General features: G+C 41.2%; 1 protein-coding gene across 4 annotated transcripts in view; it reads left to right on the top strand.

The window, feature by feature from the left end:
* Positions 1-389: 389 nt before the first annotated feature.
* Positions 390-9026, top strand: part of LOC307037395 (alpha-1,6-mannosylglycoprotein 6-beta-N-acetylglucosaminyltransferase B-like) — a 108698-nt gene continuing 100061 nt past the window's right edge. For all 4 annotated transcript variants that reach the window (XM_079678239.1, XM_079678238.1, XM_079678237.1 and 1 more), the window contains exons 1-2: positions 390-927; positions 6653-6765. In XM_079678239.1, the coding sequence (XP_079534365.1) occupies positions 860-927; positions 6653-6765 (181 nt within the window). In that variant the 5' untranslated portion in view covers positions 390-859. The remainder of the gene's footprint in view (positions 928-6652; positions 6766-9026) is intronic.

Here is a 9026-nt window from a genome sequence, read left to right as displayed (position 1 = left end):
CACAATTGGGATACAGTACAAAAAAAAAGATCCTGGCAACAGGATCACCAGGTCAGAAAGCAAATGATATAAGTTACACCTTTTGAACTATACTTTTTAATTCGTCCTTTCCATTAGACAACAAATAAATAAAATAAATAGTTTTTTCTCGATTCAAGGTTTTATTGGTCTTTATAGTTTTTATTGTCTTTTGTTTAATGGTGAACACTGTATGGTAGGATGAAAGTATAAAATTCATTCATAAATACAATATATTAGTTGCTTATTTTTGTTTCTATTATTAGAAATGATCAAATGGGCTATTATTTTGAAAAGACCAACCGGATGTGTAGGATTCCTCTGAATCTAGTTTGCCTCTTGAACATTGAATGAGTGCGATGCAACACGGCTGCCTTGACACACTCGTTTTGGCTTCACCGTGAAGTTAAAACGTCCATGAAGCTAGTTCTCCTCTCCGTGAAATCAGAGACAACGTAGATATCAAACGAAACACACTTTATCCACATGTTTGACAGTAACAACAACAGCTCTATTTTTTTGTAAAGAACTCACATCGGATATTACTCCATCGATCGAAACAACCTTCTGCGACTTTACCTCAAATGTATCGTGTTTGCCTGACGACGGAATTACGCTTTAAATGACATTTTCACACTCGGGAAAGGAGACTCAGTGACTCAAACTTTCCACCATTTCCACTGAAGGGATACAGAAGCACTTATTGGTGCCGTTTTTGTTCAAAATAACCCCGTAACCTGCCGCTGTGCATCGCTGGATGGGACGCAGATAACATGTTTGGTCACGTCAAGTCCCAGGTTGGGAGGTTAGCAGCAATGTCAGGGGTCGCTTGTTTTGGGAAATGATTACTGGAACCACCGACGGTAAAATAATGGTCAGAAGATGTCTAGTGACGTTCAAACCGTTCAGGTAAGAGACAAAGAGCCGATGACGTTTTCCATTACCCAGTTTCCTAATTAGCCTCTAGCATTGTCGTGGATTAAGACGTGGGTTCTCAATGCCCACATGCACTACCTTTGCATGTGTATACATTATGTGGAGCCAAGGTGTGTGTAATGTGTCACTGCTCACCTAAGCACACACATATGCACACACCAGGTGTTTCTCCACTAGATGATTCACATGGATGGGAACAACACGCAGCTATAAATCATACAAAGCTATTATAAAAAAGGATTTGCTAGCAGTGAGCCGAGCTCTAACTTATTTTATCACTGCATATAAATCCATTATCTCTGTGTGGATGGGCTTTGTTTGCTAGTTATATGGAGGAATCTGTTACATATGTTAAATACTTTGCAGTCAATGCCCTGCCAACCTGCGTTTATTTAATTCCCTGATAAGTGTACACTATTGGCGGTGTTTAAATTACATTACATGTTACTTGTTAGACGCTTTTATCCAAAGCGATTTACATACTCAATACTGTGGCCAATCCCAAATCAATCCCTCTATTTAATTTAACTTCATTCTACTAGCTGGAGAATAAAAGCAGCAGCAACTTTCATGACAAAAGTGGATACTATCATGTATCTTACCCACTTTCCACGTGCCAATACTGTTAAATTTTCTAAACAATCTGTAGTGGGTTTAAGCACTGATGAAGCATGATGGTTACGCTCATGCTGCACCGAATTACCTCACCTGCTGTCTTCACGGTAGATCAAGCCTTTTATTCACACACTCTTAATAAGGCAGCTTTGTGAGGAAGCTACAATACCCCGGACAACACATGAGAGCTGGAACTGTGTGTGTGTGTGTGTGTGTGTGTGTGTGTGTGTGTGTGTGTGTGTGTGTGATCTTTAAATTCAGAAAAAAATATATCCAGCCCATAAATTGGTTTATAGTTTAACTATGAATAGTAAATTCATGTTTGCCTTTTATTGGATAGATTTGACAGGGAAATGCCAGAAACCAGTGGGAGAGATAAAGTTGCTTGGAAGACTTGAGCTATCGTAGATATGCATCTTACATCACTGGAGCACCAGTAGACAGCTTTTAGAAGCCATACAAATAAGTCAGTATGTTCTGGTTACGAGGCAAGAGGACTATTTTAGGTTGAGTTTTGGCTAGTTCACTTGCCAGGAAAAGTTTATTGGAAAACAGCTAAACTAACAACCACACCACGCCTGGCACAACTCCTCTTGCCTCAAAATCATCTACATGTATACCTGGAGGCGAAACCTGATAAGTCTATATGTGTGAGGAAGCCAATTAGCTGATAGCAGATATCTCCTTCTGATCCAATTATAGGGAGCAGAGCATTTACTTTAAGCCTGTTAATTAAAGAGTCGTCAGGCAGGACCCGGGCCTAATCCTCTCATATCACCCACCTAACGCCAGTTTGGAAAACAGTTAAATTATAAGAGAGGAAACGATCGCTGTAGGACAACATCAGGGCAGCTTCTGCTTACCCACATGAGCTTAATATAAAAACAATGCTCTCCTTTCCCTTTCCATCAATCTCTTTTTTGCTTACAGTCATTGCTGCTGAAACACACACAGGATTATTAACCCTTAGATAACAGAGATCATGAATAAAGTGTATTAGAAAATGTTATGGTATACTGTAAAATCTGCACATTTTTCTTCACATCCTCTGTGTAACCCCTTTATTCAAACTTGTCATTTGACTTTATTAAAGGTGACATGACCAATTCTACTGATCGTAATTGCATTGTTGAGGTCTACTAGAATAGATTTACATTGTTCAATGTTCCAAAATCACATTGGGTTTCTCATACAGCATCTCTGTATAGTATGTGTATTCACTCTCTGTCCTAAACGGCTTGTTGGAGCTCCTGCCCCCCCCCTATGAACCCACTGTGCTCTGATTGGTCAGCTTGCCCACTCTGTTCTGATGAGTCCACCACCGTTACAGCGGAACATCAGTGTTTATGTTTTACATTGGCGTTTGTTAGCAAACAGAAAATGACACCAGTAATGACAAACAGATGAGAATGCTGCGTGGGGTCTGGGTGCCGTGTTGGCGGGACGTTGCGCGGCTCGCTGCTGCGCACAGTGTGAGCTGGATTACTGGGGTTGTTTCCTGGTTGCTGCGTGGGGTCTGCGAGACAGCGAGACACCGCAAAACTCACCTGAGTTTCGCGGTGTCTTGCTGTCTCAGGCTGAGTTCAGGCTTAGAAATCTGCGGAGCTGCAGCTGAGAAAAGATTAGGCTGAGTGTGTGTGTGTGTGTGTGTGTGTGTGTGTGTGTGTGTGTGTGTGTGTGTGTGTGTGTGTGTGTGTGTGTGTGTGTGTGTGTGTGTGTGTGTGTGTGTGTGTGTGTGTGTGTGTGTGTGTGTGTGTGTGTGTGTGTGTGTGGAAATGTACCAATCCGCGGAGCCGTTACGTCACTATGCCCGTTTACGTCACTTTACTCAGGAAGAAAACAATGGAAAAAGAAAAATCTCCAACGAGGCGTTCTGGGGCAGCATAGACAGGTCTTTTCTTTGTTAGAGTTTTACTCGCTACTTTGCAGACCGTTTACATGCAGAAAAAGCTACATAACACACAAGGGGACGGGTATTAACTGGAAAAGCATGACATTGGACCTTTAAGACAGGACACTCAATGAAAAACAAATAATAAGAGTAGGCTAAATATACAAACACTCGTCTTAAATGAGGTCAGAGACTCTGATTCTCAGCTTTCACTTACTTGGCTTGCGGACCTGGTAATGTAATAAGTATATAATCCATGCAGGTATAAAATATCATGAGATCATGGCATCATATTCATGACAAATAATCCCTTAATTTTAATAATACTTTGGATAGGATCCACATCAGTTCATGTAATGCTGCTCTGTGATCCTCCGACAGTGACTGAGCTATTCTAATTCATTTGTGCAATATGCCCACAACAGATGGGGGTAATGTTTGATTTGTTCATGATATTACAGTATCTTGGGAGAGAGAAGTAAATGAGAAGCTATAGCGAATGAGCACGCCAGCTGCTTAGATGCTGGGACTTTATTATAAATACAGTCGAAATATAACATCTCATATTTTCAGTGTAAATCAATGAAAATGCTTACACTTCACTTTGAAGATTGTTATCTCGCATTAATCAGTTTACGCTACCAGCAGAGGAAGTTGGGAGTTCACATTTCACAATGTGGCCTATTCAAAAAGACATTACCATTTGTCTTGTTACAAGTGTAATCAATGCTGTAATTCAACATGATCAAACTCCAGCTCAAAATGTAATCTTTATATGCAACATAAATTATAAATGACCAGTTTAACTGAAATTAATGTGCAGCCGTAATCATGTTTGATGCAACACACTAGATGAGAGCCTTAATGATGATGATTGTTATTTGCTGTCAATGCATTCTTGAGCTGTACAAAAGTTTCCTCTCAAAGAGCTGGATCTCACTTTCTGCCCTTAAAGCCACTGAAGTAGGCGTCAAACATGACACATCAGCTCTGTCTTGGAAAATATAAGCAACCGGGGAGCTTGCCAAACCACCACCCTCTGTTCTTAACAGATTATCCAACATCGTGTTGATCCCATAGGTCAATCGGATCAATCCAGCAAATGTACTTTTAAATGGCCATTCTTGCTTGCTGTTGATAGGAACTCATTCCTTACTGTATGGCCTCATCAATATTAAGAGGTTTTTAGAACTTTGCGTGACTGGAGCTTCGAGCTACTTACCATTCCAGGATGTGTAGTCAGATTTCACGCTGGGTCGTGCACTTGAGCAAAAAGCTCTCGCTTGGCTTTGAAGAGAAAGTAACAGCTATGAATTATTTATTCATTTGTTATGTTAAAATTACATTTTTAGACCTCTGATGCAGAAGTTAAGATGGGAAGGTTACCTGTTCAAGGTTAGCCTTCAATTATAAAAGTGATTGTCAGTATTTTATCACCAAAGTAACATTTTATTCCTGCTTTTTTATCACGTTGCTACCATTGTTTGAGATAAATTAGCCATACGCTGTATATTACAGTATGTAACTGCTTGATTGTTGTTTAATCTCTCTACATTTCCTGAAAGATTTCAATGTATTCACTTAAACTAATGTACATAATGAGGACTTTTAGGAAAACTGCTTCAGCTGCTGAAATGTATAGCATAGATACTGGAGTGTTAGCCACTCTTTGTCACATAAATCTGCCTTTGTGCTGCACCACTTAATCTTGCAAGAATGTTCTCTTGTTGGGGTTAGCAGCAGAGCGGCAAGCATTTCAAAGTGGGACTTGTTAGTCCTGAAGGATGGCTGCTATTTTGTCCAGTGGATGAGAATCACAGACAGCTTCGCCTCTCTTGTTCCCCAAAGAGTCTTGGCATCATAAGATAACCTTTGATTCATATACAGTGAAACGAGTAGCTTAACTAGGGTAGGATTTAAACAGATACAAAAGACCGGATTTTCAACACTTTTAAGTCAAAGATTTCCTTCTCTCACGGCTGTTGAACCATGGAGGATCCACACTGAGTCTTATTCTATGCTTCTAAAGTACAGCAGCATTTCAAACATAGGATCCGAGCCACAAAGTTTGCTAAAGAAGACGTTTATGTTTCTAAGCAAGATCTCCACTACAGATTGGAGCCAACATCCTGATGGATGACCCACATGTAGCCTACAGTATATTGCAACTGTTATTAGTGTCTGAAATGGTTTGTGCTCCTGCCCATACTTGCTGTGAAGATACCCACTTTGCTAACTCAAGCTGTTAAAGCTTTATATTATCTTTAGTCAAACAGAGGACTTTGGCTTCTTGCCCCCATCAATTACATTAAAACATAAAAAAGCTTACATGGACAAAATAAACTATGGCAGCAACCAATTTCTCTTTCACTGCACATGCTGTGTCTGTTTCTTTTAGCAGGAAAACATTAAACATAATTCGACAATATCCAAAATGTAACGTATCTATAGCCTCATACTGCATAGGCATAGCACATTTTTGTTGATCTTATTTTGTGTATTCCAGAATGAGGCAGGAGTGGGAGCAGATGTTGTCTTCGGAGACTTTAGTCAGCATTGAGGCTATCTTTATTCTCACCTTAAATAGCCAAATGTTATTGGCTGTCTTTGTCGCCTCCTTGCCTCTTCTTCCCTTCCCCTCTGTGCACCTCTGATATTACACACCCATTTCATCTGCACTTAGGGACAAACTGCTCCCCCTTAATTTGCCAGTTGTATTAGATATATGCCAACCGATCACATCAGCGCACTTAAATGCTAGAAATGCCCTTTAGCTTCAAGTTTATACTTTTCACGTGTGACCACTGCTCTATTTATGCACTGCCTTCTGGAAGTGCTCTCTTGACTTGTCTCTTCTGCTCTCTCTCACATTTTTCTCAACCCCTTTAGCTTTGCTATTTTTCCCTCCCTCTTTTTGTCTGACTGCCGATCATTCCCTACTGCAAACCTGTCTTCTATAATTGTCGGCTTCTTCATCTGCCTACATTCTTTCCTTTGTTTTGTACGCCTCTCACTTTGTATTCACTTATTTTCTGCCTCCAATATCTCACGATGCCCCCCTTTCTCTATCTGCATCTTCATGTTTCCCAACTACTCACCCAAAGCATCTATTTACCTTCCCTTCCCTATACATATGTCTACCTAGCTCAACTCCCTTTTCACTTATTCCCTCTCTCCTCCCCTGTGTTGCAGGATATTCGTGGTGGGAATAGGCTTCTTCAGCCTGTGCTTTCTAATGACCTCTCTGGGGGGGCAATTCTCAGCCAAGAGACTGGGGGACTCCCCCTTCACCATCCGCACAGAAGGTACTGACATGTGCTCTGTGTGTGTGTGTGTGTGTGTGTGTGTGTGTGTGTGTGTGTGTGTGTGTGTGTGTGTGTGTGTGTGTGTGTGTGTGTGTGTGTGTGTGTGTGTGTGTGTGTGTGTGTGTGTGTGTGTGTGTGTGTGTGTGTGTGTGTGTGTGTGTGTGTGTGTGTGTGTGTGTGTGTGTAAACAGTTCCTTCACTGAGTTGAAATGCTGTAATGTCTCTACATATTGCTGTGCTATAACTCTCCATGGCCCTGCTGGCACTTCACTGCCTTTTGCCACTTTGTCAAAGCTGCACCACCTGTCACTGGAAACATAAAATTGCTTGGAATAGTAGGTTGGGGCATGGAAATCATGAAGGAAATGCAAATTACATTGTAGGACCAGTTCGACCGATGCATTTCATTCATATAACCGTAGAGCAAAAAACTGCATTTTCTACAGATGTCGGAGCTGAGAAATAAATCCACATCTGTGTAAAGAATATTGATATGGTGTGAGCCAGTAGCTTAGAAGTTATGGGTCTGATCCCCAGAAGTGACAGCATGGTGCTTGGCTTATATTATATCTGTGGGTTTCTACCTCACTTCTCGCAGGGATTCTGCACTGATGGCCACTACAGTGTACTGCAGCTGTGTGCATAAAACCTATACGAATATACGTGAATATACTTTACGATGGATGAAATGTTGTTTACTAAACTGCCAGTCCTTGACAGAAAGACAAACTTTGCATACTTTACAACATAATTAATCCACTTAATGGTGATAGACTGACAGCTAAAATCACTCCTTTTTCTTGCACTCATCTCTGATAACTTTCAAAGAACGATAAACAAATCCAGCATACATTTTTTTTTCAGCTCCCCTCAACCCTCTATGGATTGTCTATAGGACTCTCCATCATATGGAAGTGCAATAAAGCAAGCCTATATAGCTTTTGGTGTAGCCACAAGTGGAAAATTACAGTGCGATGAGTCATTGAATTTCACTACATTTTCCCGAGACTGTCTTCAGTCGGTGGTTGAGTTGAATGAGGAACATAAGCCACTGGGAAGAGCAATATAATGATTACCATCAAACACATGGGGTTGTGAATAGAGTTTGACTTAGAGGGATGAAAGCAAGTTGAATATGAGGGGATGACCCAAGGGTCGAATGGGGATAGACGATGGGTCTGGAGGCGTTGAGAAACCCGTGGAGTGAGACTGACATGGGGGCCAGTCACGCTGAGCTTCGGATTCATCATCCCTCTGTGGTACCTGTATTGAGACAGAAGAGGGTTGGGAGAACTCAAATAAAAAAGGCAATAGACACGCCTAAACTAGTGGAGGGGTGAAGTGTGGCAAATGGAGTTTTTCTTCTTCTTCTTTTTATTTATTTATTTAGTTCTTAGGTTCTAAGGAGTATAAGCTAACAGCAAGGTGCTGTTGAGCTTCCTATGATAATGTGTGTTTTTGTTTTGTTTACCTACTGGTATTATTGTGTCCTTTAGATCAGGGTCTAGTGGGGTCAGGGTCCACCTCTTTATGGAATTACATGCAGGGGCGGACTGGGACTAAAAATCATCCCGGGAAACTCGACCGGCCGACCGGCCCAATTCGGTACCGCTAGTCAATTGTCAACGGGGGGTCTAGTGAATTGTCCGACCGGCCCACTGGGAAAACTCCCGGTATTCCCAATGGCTAGTCCGCCCCTGATTACATGTCTTTGTTTTTTGATGCCACATTAAAAAAGGCTACTGTATTTGTTTTGGTAGGAATCCGACTGAACCCAATCAAAGAATTGTAAGAAAAACACAACTATGCTGCAAATTGCTTAGGGGTGAAATCTTATCTCGCTCCTGCACTTAAGTGAAAAAGAATAACTTCCTTTAGGGCTGAACAGTGTACATTTTAAGATGTGATAATGTGCACATAAGAGCAGAGCAAGTGAGGTTAGAATCGTGAGGTTGCATGCAAATAACTGAGAGCAAAATGAATACATAAGATTACCTGGGGGTGAAGCATCACACAGTAATCTTAAAATGCTTGTCACAGTGTTCATTTGTCTAAAGAAATAACAGGAAAATACTGTAAATGTAACCCCAACAACAATGAATTTCCTCTCTGCACATTGGTTGCTGTACGTGTGTCGCATGGCCACTGAAGCCTGCGACTCACAAAGCCATATCTCACCAGGGAAATATAATTAACACATCGGCCAGCCAGCGATATGACATGACCCGGAGTGAAGGCTGACTGCCAGTGGCAAGGCAGAA

This window comes from Notothenia rossii (assembly GCF_949606895.1).
Source record: "Notothenia rossii genome assembly, chromosome: 1".
NCBI classification, from domain to species: domain Eukaryota; kingdom Metazoa; phylum Chordata; class Actinopteri; order Perciformes; family Nototheniidae; genus Notothenia; species Notothenia rossii.
This window is presented reverse-complemented; position numbering and strand designations above follow the sequence as displayed.